General features: G+C 34.8%; 2 protein-coding genes and 1 long non-coding RNA gene across 3 annotated transcripts in view; 1 reads left to right on the top strand and 2 right to left on the bottom strand.

Annotated features, from left to right (window-relative positions):
• LRRN3 (leucine rich repeat neuronal 3) overlaps window positions 1-15,964 on the top strand; it is a 40,115-nt gene extending 24,151 nt beyond the window's left edge. Inside the window, exon 2 of the mRNA XM_004382581.1 lies at window positions 12,964-15,964. Coding sequence (XP_004382638.1) covers window positions 13,322-15,448 — 2,127 coding nt within the window. The 5' untranslated portion in view covers window positions 12,964-13,321 and the 3' untranslated portion in view covers window positions 15,449-15,964. The remainder of the gene's footprint in view (window positions 1-12,963) is intronic.
• IMMP2L (inner mitochondrial membrane peptidase subunit 2) overlaps window positions 1-23,780 on the bottom strand; it is a 909,463-nt gene that overhangs the window by 462,591 nt on the left and 423,092 nt on the right. The window lies entirely within an intron of this gene.
• LOC111821667 (uncharacterized) lies at window positions 16,116-23,571 on the bottom strand. The gene is made up of 3 exons (XR_002825009.1): window positions 23,410-23,571; window positions 22,912-22,985; window positions 16,116-22,165 (listed from the first exon to the last, which is right to left on the bottom strand). It is a non-coding gene; the product is annotated as an uncharacterized LOC111821667 (long non-coding RNA).

The raw sequence follows: 23,780 nt of genomic DNA, 5'->3' as shown, positions 1-23,780 counted from the left end.
ATAGTATAGAAGACCCTATGGGGCAGTTCTACTTTGTCCTATATAGGGTCGTTAAAAGTCTGAATCAGCTTGACGGCACACAGCAAAGGGCTATTGTGAAGCTCTTGTAAAGTTAAGTGGCTGTACATAAGGTGACAGGAAGAAGGAAACTCAAAGCTTTAACCTGCATACAGTGTCTTTCTTTTATTTCCATATATGAAATAAATAGTAAATCTTCACTGGCTTAGGGTGAATCAAGCGCTAACTCTCTCACCCCTTCAGGCTTCTTCAAAGTACCACCAGGAGGTGATCTCACATTAATTATTTCTCAACATCAGTATTAGGGAAAGAGCCTATGACTGACCTGTACAGTAATGAGTTCCTACTCGCAGAAAGATACCCAAACACACACATAGACATAAAAACTGCCTCCACACATTGTTTAAAAGATTGCTTTTAAAATTCTAAACCATATTTCAGAATGTTGTTTTCAAGCTTTCAATGGAGTTTTTGTTGTTGCTCTACTTTAAAATCTTTCTTGTAGCCTTTGGACACAAATACAGCAATGTTGTTTTTAAGCAGACTGTCAAGAGTATAGATGGGAAAATCATACAGCATGAGAGAAATCTAGCACACTTTTCAACTGCAAATAGACATACAATTCCAAGCTCATTATAAGAAACTAATAATATAGACAACATCGGTATTATCAGCTCCCTTAGCTTCACTAACAGAAAAGCATCATCCATCATTGAATTCATGGACAGCATGGGCCAACCCAATGGCACTTCTGAAAATGTGGTGCTGTGATTTATTCTCTTGTTTATTCCATCTGAAGAAAATCTTTGACCATAGAAGCAGATTTTATTTCAAATCCTTTCAAAACATGTTTAATTTCCAATTCCTAGTAAAAAATATAAAACAATGATATTCATGCTGTTTTGTTCAATAGCTATGAGAACCAACATTTCATTACATTCAGAAGAGAAACTGTATTACCCAGAGACCACCTATTTTGAGTTCCTGTCAGAGGAACACTCTTCTCAGAAATGTAGTTTTGCATTTTCTGTAATAGTAGTGCAACTAAAATAGGTCTTCATTCTCTATCTATAGGACATCATTTGACTTTTGTCCAGAGGCTTCCTTATCTTCATTACAAACCAATGAGTTTCTGTTGTGCCAAACTGAGTTATTCAATCAAGGACTACAAATGTGATGACAATCTTTTTGCTGCCATACTTTTAGGCATATCATATCTCTGCTTCAAAAACCATCTCTCCTGAGATTGGTATGAAAGCATTTACTTGCAGCAACCAATACAAAGAAACAAACTTTTCTATTTATTTATTTTTAGTATATATGCCCGTCGTATCTTTCCACGTATGAGGCCCTGGGGAAAGCACTGCTTGTGAGATCAGAAAAGACAAAGCAGCATAAATACATCTGTCCACAGAATCAACTCAAACTGGAATCAGTTTATTTCTTTTCTTTTAACTATACTAGGAGGATGAACAGTCTCCAGGTGACTCAAAGAATGGAGACTTCAAAGACTTGGGGTATCTTATTGTCTCCCAATGAAGAAGAAAATGATTTAAAAATGGCTTGAGTTATCTGGATAATTAGCCCAAATGCTTTCATCTGAAATGTAAGGTAATTGAAAGTAAGTCTACATGAGACATGCATTTCTACACCATTTACCACAAGGCACAATATGTGTCTTTCTCCTATCACTCAAGAGGAGTTTGTCACAGAAATTATCTCCAATCTAGCTCGAAATTCCTTTGAAGATGAAAGGATGCCATCACTTACAAATCATCCCACTGCATTAGTTTCCCAAATAAACTGGACTGGACAATTAGAACGAGTTTTTAGACGCTAAAGGTATCAAAGGAATAAAGAAAGCATATTTGGAGAGACTTCGTCTTGAACGATGTGAAAGTGTTAAAATACAAATCGAGGCTTAATTATATCAATCAACCAAAACATCTGCTGATAGGAATACAAATTGGAGCAAAACAGGAAACTTTATCTACAACATAGTCTTAATCAGTCACATTCGGGTTTTACTGAAAGAACTAAAGTATCTCAGTACATACCAGTGTGTGTGCACACATTTTGTCAAGAGAGTAATTATTTTCCTTGCAAAGGTATATAAATTGTTCCTGACATACAAGTAAAAGAAAATAATCTCCATAAATTCCATGGGATTTGTACAGGTCCTAAGAATCCTTTATAGACTACTTTTGTTCCTAGTGAAATTAGCACCCTGTCTATATAAATGCCATAAATTGATACACAGGTAAAACGTGAATAAACATGATAAAAACCAGGAGATAATCGTAAAAAATCTCTGTGCAAATCTGGTCAGTATCTGTTCCAGTACATTATACTATGTTTGCACAAAGAAATTTATTATATTGAAGTCATTTTGAACTTATTTGTTTAAGGTTTATTACAAAAGTTATGTAATTATAGAGCTGGAAGTTACTTCTTATTATACAAATGAAGTCGCTAAAGGTCTTAAGGTCTCCTCCTAACTCTTGGGTCTCTATGTATTCACAATACTCTGCTGCTAATATGCTGTTAAGAGCTATGGCTGCTAACCAAAACAGGTCAGCAGTTCGAATCCACCAGCCACTCCTTGGATACCCTATGGGGCAGTTCTATGCTGTCCTATAGGGTCACTATGAGTCAGAATCGACTTGACAGTAATGGGAATATGCTGTTAGCAGAGGGGCAGCACCCAAATAGAGAGCTATAGTTCAGTTATAACCTGAAGCAAGTTTTCCATCACTTGGCTTCCCAATTTGGAAAATAAGATGATTATACTTCAATATAAGATGAGTCAATGTTAAGGATAATGCATAAATGGGTGCTTTTCCTCACAAACACCTACACTTAGGACAATACAAGTGCCAAATAATGAGGGAATGATAAAAGATAAGTTAACAAGTCAGGCAATCAAAATCCATTGGCTCTCAAATAATACTGAATGAAGTGCTGTTATGCCATATTATAAACTAGAGTTCCCCAATACATGGAGTGATGCTCACGGAAGACATACAAGCATAAAGAGACAAGTTCTGACTGAGAAATATTATTTGTTTTGCTAATCATGTACAAAAATCAACTTCACATATAATGCTATCAATGAAGTGCTCAGTGGAACAAAAACTATAATTAAAAATAAATACAAATCAAAATTCTTTTCATAATGAGAAATGACAGTAGCACGACAAGCTGGTAATTTATGAGTTGACAGAAATCACTACACCAATATGCTACACTCCAGAGACTCAGATTTCACTCTATACTCTCGAGAAGAAAATTATAAAGGAGGAATTTCTGTACTGCAGATTATCCTTCCTGAATTACAGTCATGTTATAACCAGCTTCCACAAATCTGATGTTTTGGGGTGCCACATTTGAAATTATTTTTTAAAGGAAACCATTCTGACCCTGTTTTAATTTACCACTATGGATCCCCACATAGCACAAGCCACAAATTCTATAAACAGCAAAAGAAAAAAGATTAGAAAACCAAGATTCCCTCAGAATCTGCTCAGAGCATATTTTAAGATTCAGAAGAAAAAACAATTGTGCTATTTCAGTTACTCCTGGTTTCTCTAAAAGAAATTTATCACAAGGCCTACATTTTAATCTAATGGAGTCAGCTGCACCTAGTTTCATGAGGGATGGAAATAGTACATGACTTATTTCAGGTTTGCATTAATGTGCTCTGCATTAAAATATAAAAACTTGAATATGACAAGGATACAAAATAATGCCAACTTCTTTTTTTAACCTATAGATATTCCTATCGCAATGATAAGAGAAAACCTAGCTATTTTGATAATCTCAAAGTATCATATTTAAGAATCTAGAAATAACAGAATCTAAGGAAGTCACTCTAAAAGATGGTGCCCATTGAATATATGAATACACATGGAATGCATTGTAGTACATGCATTCAGCAAAATAATGAAAATAATTTTTGCTCCTTATAATGGTGGCCCTGTAAGAAAGCTCTATGGGATTTCATAGAACATTAACAATCAATTTGGAAACAACGGTGAAAATTTAGCCCAAATGTCACCTTTTGTGGGAAACTAAGATTCAGAGAGCAACGTGATTTGTCTGAATCACACAGCAAAACTAAGCCTAGAAAACAGGTTTTCTGATTCTAGCCCCTATCCACAACACGTAACTGCCTTTAAATTTCCATGTCATATGAGTAAAACGTTCCTATCAGAGGAAGATGAACAAACAAACAAATGAAGCACCACAACAAAAAAATCAGTGCACACATCCAGTTGGAGGAAACATCTTTCTGAGAAGATATTTTGATGAGTGGCACTGTTTTAATAAACATCTGTGAGGAAGCAGAGCTTAGTGATAAAGACTGGGCTTTTGAGACAGAATAAGGGGATTTGAATTTCAGCTCCTCCAAGTCTGAGTGAGTGTGAACTGGCAAGTTACTTAACCTCTTTTTGCCTCATATGTAAAGTAAGGCTAATAATAGCATCTACATCGACATAAGGAGGTGACAGGAGGATTGTCTGTGAGCATTCACGTAAGGCATGAACAGTGTGGCATATGGGCCATGTCTGCCAGCAGTGTGAGTCTTATTATAAACCGCTTCTACCTCACCCTCTCTCCTCCAGAACATTTCCTTCTTTCCTGCCCATCCCTTACACAACTAATACTGACCATGTAGTCTGAGCATTATCACCTCATACCTGGGAGTTCCCCTCCACCCTGGGATCAGTCAGGGCAAAGGGAAGTACACCTAACTGTGGCAGGCCTATAGACTGAGATGATGGTGGAGGTTTTGCATTAGAAACAATGCTTCTCAAAATTCTCAGGAGTGAGATTCTCATCCCTCCAGAGTGAACTACTTTACATGAGTCACTTCAGGTCTGAGGGCCTCCATTACCTCATTTCTAAGAGGAATGGGAGTTCTTTGGAGTCCCTTCAGGATCAAATGCTGTGGGCAGGAAGGCCAAGCTGACTGGACGCCATCCAGATCTTTCCAGATCTCCCCTTCCTCATACTCTCCTTCCTCCCTCCCTGTGCTAACCAGGAGAGATCTTTTTCTATGTCTGACTTATTGGGCATCCAGATAAAACTTCATTTGAACAAGAGATTTCACCACTGAAACGAGTTCAAGAACCAATTGATCTCTATGCCCCTTTCCATCTAAAAATTTCTATGACTTCAAAAACGTGCTAATTGTATATGATACCAAATTTGTACCAGTGGCTGAAATGTCATTATAAAAAAATCTGTACCTCCCAATTTTGTAAAAACAAAATTATAATGGATGAATTGTTCATATATCAATATTAATCGTTACTGACAATTCTTTTTTTGCTTCATTTATTCAATCATGGGACCTAATCTAGGCAATTTGCCTCTCTAGTAGTTAGTTTGTCTTAATTTGATGACTAAAGTAACTCTCTACTTCATTTATTACTGCATAGATGTAAACATAAAATAAAATAGGAATAATGGCAGGTAATTAATGTGATAGCCTTTAAAAGCCCCATAATGACTAAAATTCACTGATCCTTATTTGTTAATGACCTATGACTAGAGTCTTGAATATAAACTTGTGATCAACTAAAGAATGCAAAGGTTAAAAGCAGATAAGTGAGTTTACACACAGTCAATTAATTGTTAGATACCTTTTAAAAGTCTTCCATGTTCACGGAATAGTATCATAGAAGTTTAGAATGTGAATGAATCTTAAAGATAATCTAACCTAGTTTTAAATTTTAAATATGAATCATCTGAGGCACAGGAAAGTGAGGTGTCCTCCACATGATTACAAATCATCTACCAAACCTGATGCAAAGCAAATTTTCCCTCCCTTTATTAATTTCTTACTAAGAGATCAATATTTTAAAGCTAAACCAAAAACCAAACCAAACCCCCTGCCATCAAGTCAATCTTGACTCATATCGACCCTATAGGACAGAGTAGAACTGCCCCATAGGGTTTCTAAGGCTATAAATCTTTACAGAAGTAAACTGCTTCATCCTTCTCCCATGGAGCAGCTGGTGGTTCAAACCGCCGACCTTTTCGTTGGCAGCCAAGTGCTTTAACCACTACGTCACCAGGGCTCCTCCTTATTTTAAGGATAGCATTTATTAAACTATTCAAAATAGTTACCATTATCTACTTCCTGAAAGTTGACATACAAAATTCAAAGAGTTAATTAGATGTGAAAAATTGGAAAATAAATATTTTCCAAGGAAAAAAGAGACGCATTTAGTATAGCTCAACAATGCCTTTGGGATATGGAACCTTCAATTAGAGTTAAAAGAAAGGCCAAGTCTTACAGCAAGGGAATATAAAGTCAGAGAGTTGAAGAATAGAATTTAAATTCTTTATACAAATGAAATTAACTTGCAATTTGGTATAAAGGAAAAGGAAAAACTGGGCTTTAATGTAACTATGGCAATTTCCTATCTTCACCAATTTTTTCTAACTTAAGACAAGTATCAAAATGTTTCTCTTCCTCAGACTCTTTAGTCGTTATAATACATATAATGAGGCATACTGAAGAAGACATGCTTTACATTTAAGTTTTAGCATTGTAAAGAATAAATCTGAAAGATAGTGGACTTTAAATCTTCTTACCAACATGCTTCTCCACTATACTCCAGTTGATTTTTTTACAAACATCACAAAAGACCACACAACATTCAGGTCATTCCTGCTGGACAGACAGAACTAAGCATTTCCTCCTTTGTGCATCCATAGAGCATTGTGCGTAGTTTTCCTGTGAATCTACTGAGCAGCAACCTCCTTAGCTAAGTACTCCGTTGATGACTGACAGCTTGGTGAACACAGATTTCCTCTTATTTATCATTGGCTTCTCAGTGTCTACAAATGGTGCCTTCCAAAAGGCAGGTGTTCAATCAACGTTTTGTAAAAGATGAATAACAGATTAAGAAGTTAAAGAATGAAGATCTCTTTAATAAGGAGAAATGAGCTTTTTCCATAAAAATTTCTACACATAACTATAAATAGAAACAATTTATATTTTTATATTGAATAAATTATCAAGTTATAATGAGTGTCCACAACTATTTAAAACACAGTAAGATATCAGAATTCCTAAAATTGTTTTCATTAAATGGCCTGAACTGCAAGGTCTCATGCTGCTGGGCCTCTTGTAAAAAATATTTTAGGCCTTTGGCCGTCTCTCAGGCAAAATCTATGTGGGGCAGTCAATAAGAGAAAAGAAAGGCACTGTGAGAAAATTTCAGAAAGCACAGTAAGATATATGTATTCGGAAACATCTACATTGAAAAACTTTGTAAGTTTTTTAAAAAAGTCTGAATCAAAACACACACACACACACACACACACACAAATGTCCAAAGGTAACTGCCAAATTATACTCTGTAGATGAAAAGTAGTTATTTTTACTTTTTCAATTTTTTTAATCTTATATAATGAAGAGATTAGAAATGAAAGCACAGTGGCTGATGCAGTAGGCCCACAACAAATATAGCGAAAGACTGGCTTTATGAATTAATGAATGAGTGTATAGATGATAAGATCTAATAAGGGCTGACTTTGAGTTTCCATGAGTCATTCATTCAAACCATTTAAAAGAACCTTAATGTAATATAATATTATATATATATATATATATATATATAGTCACACATATGATATATATGTTATATATAGATATATATATGTACATACATATATATATTTAAATTTATAAAATATATAATTTTACTGATAGGTGGGTTTTCATGGCTGGTGGCATTTGAATAACATTATCTTCTGAACTTTCATAATATTCAATTATAATTGATTTTGCTTTAATATATGAAGGAGTCTGTTATCTTCAGAACTAAAAGAAGTTACAAAAATAGATCTTCTAAGATATTTTTACATGGTAAAGCAACAACGACAACAAAAAAGTGATAGTTAATAGTGAGTTGGTTCTTAGCTCCTAAGAATATGACAACATACATGAAATGTTCACCATAACCAAAGGTAATCATTAAACGACTTAATCAACTTTTAGTATCATTTACCTGCATATGGTTTATTGACTATAGTTCAAGGAGGAAGAGCAAGATACTTTATCTCCACATTGTCTGCTTTTTATCCCTCTACCCACAATATATTTATTGGAGGCTTATGTTACATAGTCTAGGCTCTAGAGCATCTTCATCAGCAGCAGTCCTGAAAACTTGAAAACCCAAGGTTGAAATATGGTTTGAAGTATAATTATCCTACTCTTACTTCAGAAGGAAAAGAAAATCCTAGCAAATCGATAGATGTTAGGACATTATGTAAGCATATCAATAATTATCTAATTCAAGTTTTTCTAAGCCTAAGAACATTTTTCAAAGAGTTTATTTTTATTCGACGTGTTCAAAAAGGAGAGGTAGGAGACAGACAAATGTGGGAGGAGGAAAAAAATGAGAGGGTTTAGGGATTTGAAATCTTCAACTGAAAATGACATTAAGCTGGTCAATTTAATTTTTTTTACTAACACAGCTTATTTTTTCTTAACTTTTTGTACAGATGTTTATAAAAGAAATTTTAAAAAACCTCCTCCTAAAATCATTAGAATTGTTATCTGGCCAAAGTCCCAAAATGGCCAGTAGCAGAATATGCTTTCTCAGTAGTAAAGCTAAAATGTAGCTCTAAAGAACAGCTATGTTTTTAAACCGGTGCCTGTAAAGTGAACCCTTTTCAGTTATGCCAGTGCACACTATGCAGTATAACTGTGACATTTCTACTTTTATAATCATCAAACAGTTGGGAAAAAATTCTGTAAAAATTGGAGGGCATATCTTTTTCTCTTTATTCTTTTCTGACATAGTTGGTTACCACCAGTTACTTGGGAAGAAAAAACTCATTATATTTGTCATTTCATATGCAACCATCCAACACAAATTAGAGACACACATTTGCGAGTTATCATTTAGCAAACATTTGTTTAATGACTTCTACACTGGAAATACTGGCTAGCTATTCATCATCCAATACCAGAAAACCAGACCCACTTCCATCGAGTCAATTCCGACTTACAGTGACCCTACAGGACAGAGTATAACTGCCCCATAGGGTTTCCAAGGAGCAGCTGGTGGATTTGAACTGCCGACCTTTTGGTTAGCAGCCATGCTCTTAACCACTGCGCCACCAGGGTTCCAAATCAACCAATGAAAGGTACTAATACAATCAAATCAAAAGTGAGTTGAACACTGTCTCTACCCAATAATCTTATTTCTAGTAACGGAAAAAACAAATGTAAGACAAATGAGTAAAACACAGTTGAGAGGTGACGAAAAATGAACTCCGGAAAAGTATCCCAGCACAGGGGTATGAGGTCTTAATGTCTCAGCAATGGCCAAGGGTCTCAAGTGTTCTAGTTCTCATAGCGATACATTCTGTACTGAAGCAAATGCATCAGGCTATCATTTTTGATGACTATGATAATTAAGAGCTCTAACCTGACTTCCCTGCCTCTGATTCTATATTCTTATTCAACTTGAAGATTTATAATTTATATTCCCAAATATATTTTTCTAAATGGAGCAAAAGCTTAGACTGGCAGATTCAGGTATTTGTGTTCTCTTGACGGTCATATTTCTCATTGTAATAGCTTGGCATTTTGGTTTTGTATATTAGTTCCTTGTGAGTCTGGTTAGCGTGTATCACACTTTAATCAGTATTAGTAGATTGAAAAAAATTAATTTCCTATATCTGAAAACATGAGGACCAAGGTAATGTAGCCCTGCTTAAGAAATAAAATCACTACACTCACTTTTTGGAAAATTATCTCATCTCGTCTCTCTATATGCAATGTGGCTCACTAGAAAGAGCTGTCGGCCTAAACACAAAACCTAGGTTCTAATCGCACCCCATGACTTATTACCTGTATGATCTCAGGCAGATGGATCTTAATACCCCTACCTAAAAAACAGGGATTCAAGTAACCACCCAACTTATCTCATAAGTCATTATTAACATAAAATAAACAATAAGAAAGGGCTTTGAAAATTATAAAGCACTAAGAGGTAAGGTATTATTATCATTGCCTTACTGTCCTGCAAACAACCCATGCCAAATAGTCCATTAGTGAAAGGACCATAATCATTTCCACAGATATTACAATAAAGAAATGCTAAATTGTATCCTCTATTATGCTTCCCATACTGAAAACTTCTTCCTACAGAACAAGAGATACAAAATGTGAATTTCTTCACCACTAGAAGAACTCTCCTTATTTACAAAAGCTTCCAGAATAAATGTAGTTGTTTCTGGCATATGGCTATAAAAATGATAAAATAAGGTTAAAAAAGAGTTTCTAGTTAAACACAAATGTAAATTTAAAAAAAAAAGAATAATTTCAAAATAAGAAGTAGCATTAAGTTAACACTCCCTCTTACCCTCTAAAAAATATTTCATCTTTAACATTTTCATTACTCAGGTTAACTAAAGGAGCCCTGGTGGTGCAATGTTTAACTGAAAGGTTGGCAGTTCCAACCCACCCAGTGGCTTCCCAGGAGATAGACCTGGGTATCTGCTCCTGTAAAGATTACAGCCTAGGAAATCTTATGGGGCAGTTCTGCTCTGTCACATGGGGTCACTATGAGTCGAAATCCATGGCACCTAACAACAACCACAGTTAACTAAAGGAAGATACAGGAGTCTCTCTGCTCTACTGGAGAAAGTGGATATCACTAATTAATTGGCAGAAGTTATGATTTCTTAGTTGTTAACTGATACATAGGAATCTTGCAGAAATGTATTTTGTACTTTGCACCTGTTTTTTCTTCAATTTGGGAATAAAGAAGAAATGCATTTCTATTTTAGTTTGATTTAGGTGCTTCTCCTCAATGCCCCCATGTCAGATCCCATACTGAATTATAACTATCTGTTTACTTGTGTTTCCACCTCCAAACTGAAAGATTACTAAGGGAAGACATGTCTTTTTTTTTTTCTTTTCTCTAGCCATTAACCCAATAACTGGCACATAGCAAGTACTCAAAAAATTTCAATTGAATAAATTAAGGGCGGGAAAAAACACACATATAATAGTAGACTGACTTTTCTCTTAAAGCCTAATATCCCTTTGTATTATCCTCAAATTTAATCTTCAGATTTTAGTAATGTATGTAACACAATTCTGTGTAAGTAAAAAATTTATGCAAGTTAAAGCAGCCAAACTTACTGAAATTACAAAAAGAGGCAGACTGAATTGATTAAATTATACATAAAAAGATGCATATATAAATTTATTAAAAGTCATAAAATTCATTTATCATTTAATTCAAAACCTTTATTGAGCCCCTAAACCAAAAACCCACTGCCATCAAGTAGATTCTGATTCATAGTGACCCCACAGGGTTTCCAAGGCTGTAAATCTCTACAGAAGCAGACTGCCACATCTTTCTCCTGTGAAACCGCTGGTGGTTTTGAACAGCCTATCTTTCAGTTAGCAGTCCATCTTTTTAACCACTGCACCAACAGGGCTCCTACTATGTTCTAATCACCATGCCTGGGGGCTGGGGATTCACAGTCAGACAAGCCCCATACTCTCCAGGAGATTACTGTTTGGTGAAGTAGAGAATAAAGTAAGGATAAGAGGCAAATTACTGTAAGTATTTCACAATTTTGAAAAACAACTTTTTTATTTTTATTTAAAAGGGAACTAGTCTGTATCTCTGTAGGGACCATATCTCCAAATATATTTATCTGTCAATGAAGCACCCACCTTATCTTAGAGCCAGTCAACGATGCCATTATGAATGTCAATATTGGACAGAGAGGAAAGAAAGTAGAATGTTCACAGACTGATTATTCAGTAGACCATTATTGCAGGTAGGCAAAAAGCCTCGGAGCGAACAGTGCAACTGCGCTTCAGCTGAGCTGCACGCATGAAGGTTTTGAGAACTCACCAGCAGTCTGACTTAATGGAGTGTAGATCTGACAGTAGTGTGGTCTTTTGAAACACAGCACATACCAAAATTGCAACTTGGTTTTGGAATTGCTTTTTTTTCGGTGATAAAGACATCAGTATCCCTTTAAAAGAAGGGATACCTAAGTGTCTGTTTTACTGATGTAGTTAAGTTTCTTTTTCATTGTTAGTGACTAATGGAATGCAAGTTTATTTTCAGGGAAAAATAAAACAGTTAAACGCTAATGTGACTTTTTGTTAAGAATGACAATACACAGGTATATCCACAGCAAGTTAGACTTAATCTCTTCTAAATACGTCAAAACTCAAATCACTGTATACAAAGGAGACTATGGAGAGATGTATGAATAAAAATAGGAAATCCAGGCAAACATCACTACTTCTAGTTTATTCAGCAAGCATTTTATAATGGTGTCTCCAAGTGCTGTCTCCTAGGGGCCTGAGCTTCCATAAAGATTACAGCCTTGGAAACCCTATGAGGCAGTTCTACTCTGTCCTATAGGGTTGCTATGAGTTGGAAATTGACTCAACGGCAACAGGTTTAGGGGCCTGAGGAATCACAACCTAACTCATTTGATCAGAACTGATTTATTTATATTTATTTATTTATAGCCTTTTTTTTATCTCTCTAAGAGGGGGGAAGAAACCATCGGCATTAAAAGGGTGGTTTCCTTCTTCCCCCATAACTAATTGTCTAAGAGAAGGAAAAATATAACACCCAAGACTGCAATGTGTAAAGAAATAAAATTTGAAATAAGGGAAAAATTTTGGAAGCATATTCATTGTGTTAATAAAACTTCAGCCTTCTAAGGATTCAGTTTCTCAGCCTAATATTTGGACCAGCTGATTATAAGAGATAATCATAACAATGATAAAGTTATTAAAACATATTAAAATAACTATAAACTCCAAGAATATTATTTACAAATGAAGTAATTATATTAGCCAATGGTTATTAATTTCAGCATTTTTTCCTTTGTGCTAATTCTTTTTCTTTTTTTCTTTTTTATGACATTTAGCATCATGCTGCCATTCCTGCAAGTACTGAACAAGCATGGGATTTGAATATTATCCTCCTAAATAAATGAATAACTCAACCTCCTGTGACCATCTATACATACTTCATCTTCTAAAAATATATCCACATTATATCGTCAAGGAGATAGTGACCTTCTTTTCTCCAATATGCATGAAATTTTCGGACAATCCAATTGTGGCACTGACACTTACTTCTATGAAGAAAAACTCTGTGGTTCTATGGCATTCGTCATTTGACAAATGCAAGTATTTTCCTAATCAATCGGCTCTTCCTGAACTTACTAGGAGTGACTGTGGAATCCTTAAGGACCCGTTAAATTTTTGAAGAAGAAAGCTAAGATGAAGGACATGCCACTCCGAATTCATGTGCTACTTGGCCTAGCTATCACTACATTAGTACAAGCTGTAGATAAAAAAGTGGATTGCCCACAATTATGTACATGTGAAATTAGACCTTGGTTTACACCCAGATCAATTTATATGGAGGCACCTACGGTGGATTGTAACGACTTAGGTCTTTTAAATTTCCCAGCCAGATTGCCTGCTGACACACAGATTCTGCTCCTACAGACTAACAATATTGCAAAAATTGAATACGCTGTAGACTTTCCAGTAAACCTTACCGGCCTGGACTTATCTCAAAACAATTTATCCTCAGTCACCCATATTAATGTAAAAAAGATGCCTCAGCTCCTTTCGGTGTACCTAGAGGAAAACAAACTTACTGAGCTGCCTGAAAAATGTCTGTCTGGACTGAGCAATTTACAAGAACTCTATATAAATCACAACTTGCTTTCTACAATTTCACCCGGAGCTTTTATTGGCCTACATAATCTTCTTCGACTTCATCTCAATTCAAATAGATTGCAGATGATCAACAGTAAGTGGTTTGATGCACTTCCAAATCTGGAGATCCTGATGATTGGGGAAAATCCAATCATCAGAATCAAAGATATGAACTTTAAGCCGCTTATCAATCTTCGAAGCCTGGTTATAGCTGGCATAAACCTCACGGAAGTACCAGATAATGCCTTGGTTGGGCTTGAAAACTTAGAAAGCATCTCTTTTTATGACAACAGGCTTATTAAAGTGCCCCACGCTGCTCTTCAAAAAGTTATAAACCTCAAATTTCTGGATCTAAATAAAAATCCTATTAATAGAATACGAAGAGGTGATTTCAGCAATATGCTACATTTAAAAGAGTTGGGGATAAATAATATGCCTGACCTGATTTCCATTGACAGTCTTGCCGTGGATAACTTGCCAGATTTAAGAAAAATAGAAGCTACTAACAACCCTAGATTGTCTTATATTCACCCAAACGCATTTTTCAGACTACCCAAGCTGGAATCACTCATGCTCAACAGCAATGCCCTTAGTGCCCTGTACCATGGTACAATTGAATCTCTGCCGAACCTCAAGGAAATCAGCATACACAGCAATCCCATCAGGTGTGACTGTGTCATACGCTGGATTAATATGAACAAAACCAACATTCGATTTATGGAGCCAGATTCACTGTTTTGTGTGGACCCACCTGAATTCCAAGGTCAGAATGTTCGGCAAGTACATTTCCGGGAAATGATGGAAATTTGTCTCCCTCTCATAGCTCCTGAGAGCTTTCCATCTAATATGGATTTAGAAGCTGGGGGCTATGTTTCCTTACACTGCAGAGCTACTGCAGAGCCACAGCCTGAAATCTATTGGATAACACCTTCTGGCCAAAAACTCTTGCCTAACACTCTGACAGAGAAGTTTTATGTCCATTCTGAAGGCACACTAGATATAAGGGGGATAACCCCCAAAGAAGGAGGTTTATATACTTGTATAGCAACTAACCTGGTTGGTGCTGACTTGAAGTCTATTATGATCAAAGTGGATGGTTCTTTTCCCTACGAGACAAATGGATCTTTGAATATTAAAATAAAAGATGTTCAAGCCAATTCTGTCCTGGTGTCTTGGAAAGCAAGTTCTAAAATTCTCAAATCCAGTGTTAAGTGGACAGCATTTACCAAGACTGAAAATTCCCATGCTGCCCAAAGTGCTCGAATACCATCTGATGTCAAAGTATATAATCTTACTCATCTGAACCCATCAACTGAGTACAAAATTTGCATTGATATCCCCACCATTTATCAGAAAAGCAGAAAACAATGTGTGAATGTCACCACAAAAGGTATAGATCCTGATAAAAAAGAATATAAAAAGAGTAACACCACAACATTTATTGCCTGCCTTGGTGGCTTTCTGGGGATTATTGGTGTGATATGTCTTGTCAACTCCGCCTTTCAAGAAATAAATGATGATGGTGGACATGGCTATGTGAGGAATTACTTACAGGAACCAACCTTTGCATTTAGTGAGCTTTATCCTCCTCTAATCAACCTCTGGGAAGCAGGCAAAGAAAAAAGTACAGCTTTGGAAGTCAAAGCAACTGTTATAGGTGTGCCAACAAATATCTCCTAAAGACAACCAACTAAATCTACTTCAAAAGAAAGTTAAAGACTGCAGTTGTTCTAAGTAAAAGGCAGAGAAATGTTACTTTCTAGAAAGAAGTTTGTGCTTCACCAGTGCTGCTCCAGATCAATGGAAATATGTACAAGTTCAGCATTTTAATTAACTGACTTCCAAGGGTACTGTGGCAACCAAATAAAATAACTCCATTTTCTAGAACTTTCATGTAACTTTTATGTCTGAATACAGTTAAAGTGGACAAAAAACATTTCTGTATTTTTTTTAAGTATGTAAGCGTAGTTGAACTGAGCAATACCTCCTCCTGTGTTGTATCACACATATTAGCCACGAGTTTTTGCAGTGACCAGATAAACTTGAATTGACACGTGGTGTAATAAACTGGACAAATTCTGTAGAGTAGACACAGTGAGTATGTGGACCTCTTTTATAAAGGAAAATACATTTTGGACTAAAATCAATTGCTTTTGTCTTGTTTTTGTTTCTAAATAAAGAACAATTTCTGGGAAATGTCATCTGACCAGATATCATTTAAAATAAAAAGTTTTTTATAATAAAATTTGCAATGCTAAGACTGAAACACTTTTATTGGGTTATGTAACTACATTTTTGTAATGTACAAAAAATGTGTTTTAGAAAGCATCTTATCAATACCAAATGGAATTAATAACATTGTACTTAACCCTTTAACTATTGACAGAAACAAATCCTTCAGGAAATTATGTATTCACTTAAATTTTTTCTTGTCTTAGCAAGCAGCTTTTGGAGTGGATTTAGGTATTAGGTTCAGATAATGCAAATCCAGTATTGGATCAACTGAAAAGTCTTATTTTAATAATCAGTAGTCACTCAGCTTCAGGGCTGCTTGATTTGCAGAGAACATTGCCAAATATCTGTAGGACCTACAACCTAGAAATAATTTTCAAATCTCTCTGTGATTCTAAACATTTAACAAGCTTCACTATAATAATAAACAAACAACTTACTACTTTGTTATGTTGCAAATGTAGCAAGGAAACATATCCCATTCCAAGATTCTGGTTTTAGAAAATCATTTTAAATACATATTGGATTAATAGTAGAAGTTTATCAAGTTCATTTATGAAATTATACCTTTTTATTTAGATCACATGAATTAAAAAATGACATAAATCAGATAATTCAGAGTACAATAGAAATTAAGAGACAATTTTGTTAACTAAAGGAAGAGCTTTCTAAAATGCTTCTATAACTAATTTAGAGTAAATGAAAAAAAAATTACTTATGTGCAGGCCTCTATGACTATATTCAAGGCACTTAAAATCCACAGCTTAAAACAACTGAGAATCATTGAATTGAAATGCCAAGGATGTTATTAATTATTTAAAAATCTTATATAAGAAATATAAGGATTTCACTTGGAAAAAAAGACCAAGATCTTTTAGGGTTTTTGCCATGTTAACAAACAAAAAACCTACAGTCTTGTAAAATAAATGTATTTTATTAAAAAGGAAACATTCTGAAACAATAAAAAATCATCTAATAAGACATGATTTTAAAGGCAAATTGATTATTTGTTCTACAAAGCTAAAAAGTTCCATGTTAATTGCTACGTGCCTGTTTACAATCAAGTAGTTAAATTTTCTTATAGTAGCTTCCTGCATACATGTCACTGGCCTGTAAACATTTCCAGTACATTTTTGTAATATCAGTTTATTTGTTAATATTGGATATATGCTTTTTTGATAGCAATGACAGTGTCTAATTAAACCCTAGCTGTTTCTGACAATGTGGAAAGTAATTGTTATGAACTCTTTAAAACAAAAGGACAAACTGTGTTAATTTTCACACACCTAAAACATGGAACTTGCTAATTCAATGTGTTTCATGAACACAAATTTTACAATCTGATGAATCACTATCACACAGAGGCTGACATTAGAATTTATCAGCAAGACATGCTCATACATCATGAGACGTTTCAGCACCACGGACAGAGCTTTTTAAGAGCAAGGCTATTTGTCAAAAACGTCGGAGCTGAAATACGACCTATTAGGATGCAGGTATTGTATAGGTCAGCAAGAACTTGCTCAGGTATCTTGTATGTTTTTCTATTAAACCCATCTGCATAGAAAACTATTTCAAATATATCTAAGAATCCCATTTCAAGCTACATATGCCTTAGAAAACTGGTATGACATAAGCACTTTGAACAGACATCTAATAGTGAGCACTGAATGAAGTATTTTTGTTACAGTCGAATAAATAAGATGTTCAAAACAAACCGCAATCCTATTTGCCTAATTTTTAATCTAAATTGCTACTAAGAGACAAAACAAATCTGCTTCAATAACCAAATAGCACTTTATACACCATTACCTCCTAAACCTCACATAAAATTAACTAAGCACTGGTCAAACAAAGTATTTGATGCATATAAGTTACAATTTGGTGATACTATATGGATGTGCCTGTTATAATAGAAAACTTTACCTATAACAAATAAAACTCTAAAGTTTATACACCTATGAATCCTACTGAGCCACACACCATACAAAAAAAATTTTTTTCCAAAAAATGACTTTCAAAGAATTATATGTTTTCCAATTTACACCACAAAATAAGATTCAAATTTTCTGAAGACTTAGATTCCCAATTGAGTACGAAAAGTGAAAACATTATGGGGTGAAACGTGCAATCTTCAGCAAAGCCTAGCAGTAGTATTATGCTGTTAGTCATAGCATGCTGACCATTTTACCTATAAAGAAATGAATCAATTTGTAGCATATATATCAGTCTTTTGATATTTATTTCTGTGCTAAAAGTTTTAATTCTGATCAGACAAAAAGTAAAATCCAATAAAATGCCCCATAGTTATCACAAAGCTCAGGGAAAAATTCAAATTATATAAGTCACCATTCGGAGATGTTCTAGGTTTCACCCCAGTGCTGAGTTTCTAGGAGATAGGGAGTAATAATGAATAGTGATTTAAATGTAGCTACATTTTCTTTGATCCGATCTCATTTTTTTTTTCATTTCCCAAGACAAATTATAGAAAACAAGTACAATCTTTTGCAAAGGATATGATTTCCAAGAATATGCTTACCATACCTAAGATGAAAAGGGTCCTTTTTGGACAGGAATAAACAGAAAAAAATACAATGATCTTCTCTTTAAAATGGTAATATTTTCGCCTTTGGTTCTACAGCCCCCATTTGTAGAATATCCTTTTACCCTGACTAATGCATTGCTAACTGGGTTGTTGCTTGGGAGCATTGCAGCATTGTACCGGAATGAAACATTCATGCCTAGAATCAAAATGTTACAATCAGTATCATGGAGTTCTAGAAAAAGGAAGGAAATTAACTCCAGTTTCAGTACAAGAGTGGCTGCCTTAATGTGTTCATTAGAAAAGTGAGGGCATTATTTAGTATTAACGGTGACCATGACCTTGCTTCATCTTATTCCTCTGAAGTAAGAAAAAAATAAAAACGCTAGTTGCATGCAGGAATAAAACGTAAAAGTCAGAGTAAATACTAGTTATCATAGTCCAGATATCCAATTCCAAGAGAAATTGTTAAAAGAGAAATTTTAAAGGATATTCCACTGAAATATAGAATATTTCCAAAACCTAGCCTGCCTAAGCATTTCATTAATTATATACTTGTAGGTGCTCATGGTTTCACTAGTAAGCATTCCGTATTCTAAGATGAGAAGATATTATATGAAATACGAGACAATTCCTTTTTATTCCTGCTGAAAATAGACAAGCCCACAAAAATGTGAATTTATTTTACATACACCTCAGAGGGCTCTTAGCTCATCTTCAAGTAAGTCATATCATCTGTTCCAGCTAAGAGATTAGATACCTCACAGATACATCAATAAGACTTTCTGTTAAAAGCAAAGTGAATCTTCAAATAAGCAATGCATTCAGAGTATATATCATACATGATTTTTAAATTATTCTACCGTGGCCAAGAGTAACAAAGCATAGAAAAAAGAACTGTGGTTGACTTTAGCAAGCCTTTCAGAAGAGTGAACTATAACGGCATTTGAAAACCTTGCGGTACTTTGTGTGTTTATATTTATCTTTTCTGACTCTAATATATCTTCAAGAAACTAATAGCATTATGTGACCATTGCAAGGAAAATCCAGCTTCTCATTAAAACATGTGGTTCAGTGTCTGAAGTTATTGATTCAAAATCCAATTGTGATATCCATTTGTAATGTTTACCAGGCTCTGTAACAAATAATGGAGTAAGCTTGGACATAAATTGACCCTCCTAATCCTTGCACTGAGAGAACCAGAGTGTAATAAAACAACCTCACTGTTATTTGTGGTACGAAATTCAAGGCTAGTAAAAACAGAAATAGTTCTTCAACCATCAAAGGCACCATTATTAAAGCAATATGGCCAAACACACAGAAAAAGTTCTTCAAAGGAATACTATATAAAATTGAAATTCATTATCAGTATACTTCAGTAAACATCCCTTTCAAGTGGAATCATCTATTCAATAAAGAACAAGGAATCAGGTCTCCAAAATACTATGATAGGAAGTTAGGGTCACAATTTTTAAGGCTTCTGGACTTTACATTCCTGTTGCCTAGTCAGTTAATCAATAAATATTTCAATATATAATTTTCATATTAAATTGCTTATTCTATCAGTATTTAAAAAACATATTTACATATAAAATGCGTGAATTTATAATTATGTGATACTAACAACCCAGTCCTAACACTTGAGTGTAAGAAAAAAAGTCTTCGAATGAATATGATAAAGGGTACAAACACAGAACAAAATATTCATTTCTTTATATAAACAAAATATTTATCTCTACAAATAAATTGGAATTAATTGACCGCAGTGTAAAAATGAACTACAACAAAAATAACTATGTGAGGCTAAGAGGAGTTACAATGGATTACTTACGTCACAGTGCAGACTCAGTCCTGAAGTGACAATGTGATGCTTGAGATATTTTCCCAACACATAAAATGCATAGCAATTGCTTTATTACTAACATATTATTATTTTGAATAAATATATATTCATATTTACTTGAGAAGCAAAGTAAAGTAGAAAGTAAGGAGGAAGGCAGGCAGGCAAGCAACATATACTGAATGCTAAATATGTGCCAGGCTAACAATTTGCTTTGGTCTTAGGGAATGCATTCCAAATCTAAAAGAGGAAGGGAATGGGGAAAAAATAAGCATTTACAATCTAACCATGTGCCAGGAATACTACTAGCTGCTCTCATGCTAACATGCACTCGCACACACTCACTCACTCTCTCTGTATGTGTGTGTGTATACACATATACACATATATACTCATACACACACTCATATATAATTATCATTCAATATTCATGAAATCCCTAGGAGTTGTGTTAAAATTCCCATTTTATAGATGAGTATCTGAGTCTCAGGAAAATTAAGTATTTTTTTCATGATAACAATAGCTTATAGTGCAGAAAAAAAAATTCAACATCATGCAATATAATAACACCCAGGTGCTCTATAAGCATCTACCATAAAAATAACAATAGGTGACTTTCTTGGGAGAGAACTATCCATCAAGAATATACAAGATGCATTAATTGTGCCTATTATCTTCCAACTATTCCTGTCAATATATTCTTTATAACAGTCCTGTCTCAGTTCTGTATCAGAAATTGGAGGATAAAAGTCCTCTGTTTGTCAACTTTCAATCACTATTTGCCTCAGACAGAACAAACAGCAGTTGGTTTATCAAAAAAAGAAAACTTATGCATATACTTATAATTAAAACTATAAAAATAAAAACATTCACTAAGCACCCACTAGGTGTAAGGCACTTCCTAGAAACTTTTCTGTAACTATTTCCATGCATCCATTTCACAGTCTCAATGCTTAAATCTCTTCTCTTTCTCATTTCCGAGAGGGAAATGTACAGCATGGTCAATTATCTGTTTAACCTGTTTTCAGACTTCCAGATAGCATTTATCATACATAATAAACCCAAGGTTACCCTGGTCTTATAAGGTGCATCCTGCATAAAGAGCAAGCTTGTAAAAACAAAAGCCTCCCTCAACCTTGTGAGTATTGGCACTACAGGCAGTGGGGACTCAGAACACTGCCCTAACACCCCAGCTTACAGAGTCAGAAATCATTGTGCTCTGCGAGAGTTAAGCTTCCTGAGCTGACTTGTAGTCTACTGCAAACCTCAGATTCTGAGAAGTTCCAATTTATGAATTGGACACTATAGTTCTAGGAGATTAAGATTATTTAATATAGTTCAGATGATGTAGATTGTTTGTTGACAAAAATGGAGTAGCAAAATAAAGAAAAAAGAAATCTAAATAGAAACATGATACCATCCATGTTATCTACATGATTAAATCCTTCCAATGCCCATATAGGAAGTTGATCATCTATATTTCTCAGTAGAAGAAATAAGGTAGTGTTTCTTTAAAACTAACAGAAAACAAACAAGTAAACAAAAACTTTCATGGAACAATGGCATCGCATGGAATTAAACTGACATGTAGAAATAATTTTATGTGTAAGGAAAGTTGTCAGCATTCAAGGAATCATAATCTTTGCTCTCAAATATTTGAAAGTTCACTATGCTCAGTCATGTGCTCTTTCCAAATGATAACCCCTCACCTTGATTTTTTTTTTTAAATGAATTTTATGTATGGCCGGGCTGCTTCCAAGGGTATGACGATAGTAGCATGTCTCTAAGCAGGGAAATAGAGAATGGAACATGCATGCATTCATTCATACATGGATTTTAGTCATTTACTATTTATTTATTGAGGATCAACTATGTTCCAGGCACTGTACTAGCTACTAGAGATTCAACCTGACATCATACAACTTACAGTCTAAAGGTGGATACTAACAAATAATCTGGCTGTTGTAGTACAGGAAAATAAAAGTATTATGGGCATAAAGACAGCTTACACCTATTTGGGGAATGCCAGGTTATTATAAAAGGGCTCAGAAGGGCTTCTTTCTAACTCACAACTAAGACCTTCTATACTCTATCTTCCAGTTAGAGAAAGAGAAATATTGGGAGCAGGTTAGGGACGGTATGAAGTAACAGGCTGAAGAATTTGAATGTCATCAGAGCACAGAGGAAGGAAAAAGCAGGAGCTTGCTTCAGAAAGAAAAATGGGGAGATGGGTAGAATTCAAAATTTATTTTATGGAACTATGGTGGCAGCTAGTAACCTAGGGTAAATCACTAGGCTAAAATTAAAACCCCAGGACTAAGTTGTAAGGCTACATAAGTTTTTCACATTTCAATCCTGTCTCCCTGTGTAGCCCCACCGTGACCTCCCATCCAATCCCTAGTCCTCCACAGCTGGGAATATGAGAAAAAGTGGAAAATAAAAGACAAAAGGAAATGGAGATAGGTACATTCTATACTCCATCCTCTCAGGCCTTCCCTAATCCTCATAAGGATGCACTCAGACACACACCTTTTATCTCCAGGTTTAGTATAGTTCAGTATTTGCAGGCTATCCCAATTTCAGATGTCTTTAAAATATATTTCCTGTGAAAGTAAAAGGGTCAAAATGTCACTCCAGCTCTCCACTGTCTTTCCAAAATGCTGTAGTAACTGTGGAAAGTTTTGCACTTAAGAATCAAAAAATATTCTAAAATTGTGGTCTTATGTCTTTGAATTTAAGACTGACATGGTTCCACTTCTACAGTCTATTGTATTTATTTTTCAAAAGTTCCACAAGTATGTTACACAGAGGTTAGTAAGTACATGCGTATAAAAATAGATACAGGAAAAGATCTTGTGCTTCATTTTTTTGGACTATGTTTTGTACAAGAACAGATACAGTTCTAACAACCTGGATCTCATAGGTATCACTTTCTTCCGATAACAGAAAAAAAAAAATAAAGCCCTCTATTTTATTCCAATTGGAATTACTGAAAATAGGAAAGAGAGTATTTGTAGATGTACTTACCCACATGAACTGGACAGTCAGTCTATATTTTCTGTAAGTTTCCCACCACTGGGCTCCTTAAAAAGTTTCATTAAGATCATCTAAGTAGAGGGACGGCAAAAAAGAGGAAGACTCTCAACAAGATGGACTGACACAGTGGCTGCAACAATGGGCTCAAGCATTACAATGATTGTGAAGATGGCACAATACTGAGCAGTGTTTTGTTCTGTTGTACACAGGGTCGCTATGAGTTGGAACCGACTCGACGGCACCTAACAACGATAACAACAACAACATAAGATTATTCTAATATAGATTATTAGAGTAGAGAAGCATATTATGTCACAGCGATTTAAAGTTCAGTTTTGAAGATGTACTTTTAAAGCATTAGC

The sequence above is a fragment of the Trichechus manatus genome, unplaced genomic scaffold (assembly GCF_000243295.1).
Source record: "Trichechus manatus latirostris isolate Lorelei unplaced genomic scaffold, TriManLat1.0 scaffold00096, whole genome shotgun sequence".
Lineage (NCBI taxonomy): Eukaryota > Metazoa > Chordata > Mammalia > Sirenia > Trichechidae > Trichechus > Trichechus manatus.
The sequence above is the reverse complement of the archived record's forward strand: the minus strand, read 5'-3'. Positions and strand labels throughout refer to the sequence as shown.